Source organism: Buceros rhinoceros, unplaced genomic scaffold, assembly GCF_000710305.1.
Source record: "Buceros rhinoceros silvestris isolate BGI_N320 unplaced genomic scaffold, ASM71030v1 scaffold22720, whole genome shotgun sequence".
NCBI lineage: Eukaryota > Metazoa > Chordata > Aves > Bucerotiformes > Bucerotidae > Buceros > Buceros rhinoceros.
Genome location: NW_010388251.1, coordinates 36,899 through 37,120, shown reverse-complemented (window position 1 = coordinate 37,120; position 222 = coordinate 36,899). Strand labels below are relative to the sequence as shown.

General features: G+C 65.8%; 1 protein-coding gene across 1 annotated transcript in view; it reads left to right on the top strand.

The window, feature by feature from the left end:
- Positions 1-222, top strand: part of CECR2 (cat eye syndrome chromosome region, candidate 2) — a 44,380-nt gene that overhangs the window by 41,543 nt on the left and 2,615 nt on the right. Inside the window, exon 17 of the mRNA XM_010145349.1 lies at positions 3-209. Coding sequence (XP_010143651.1) covers positions 3-209 — 207 coding nt within the window. The remainder of the gene's footprint in view (positions 1-2; positions 210-222) is intronic.

Below are 222 nucleotides of genomic sequence, written 5' to 3'. Positions count from 1 at the left end.
TGCCTACGCCAAAATCCTACCTCATCCCAAGCCCCCAATGCCCATGGAATGCACCAGGCGCGCCTTGCCCCCCGATGGGGAGGGGGATGGCTCCAGCGTGAAGGGTGACCTGAAAGCAGGGCAGAGCAAGGGCACGTGGCCAGCAGAGAGTGGCTATGCTGGCAGCCCGGGCTGTGTGAGGGACCTGGTGCCCTCCTCCGAGAGAGGGGGTCCCCTGCCTGA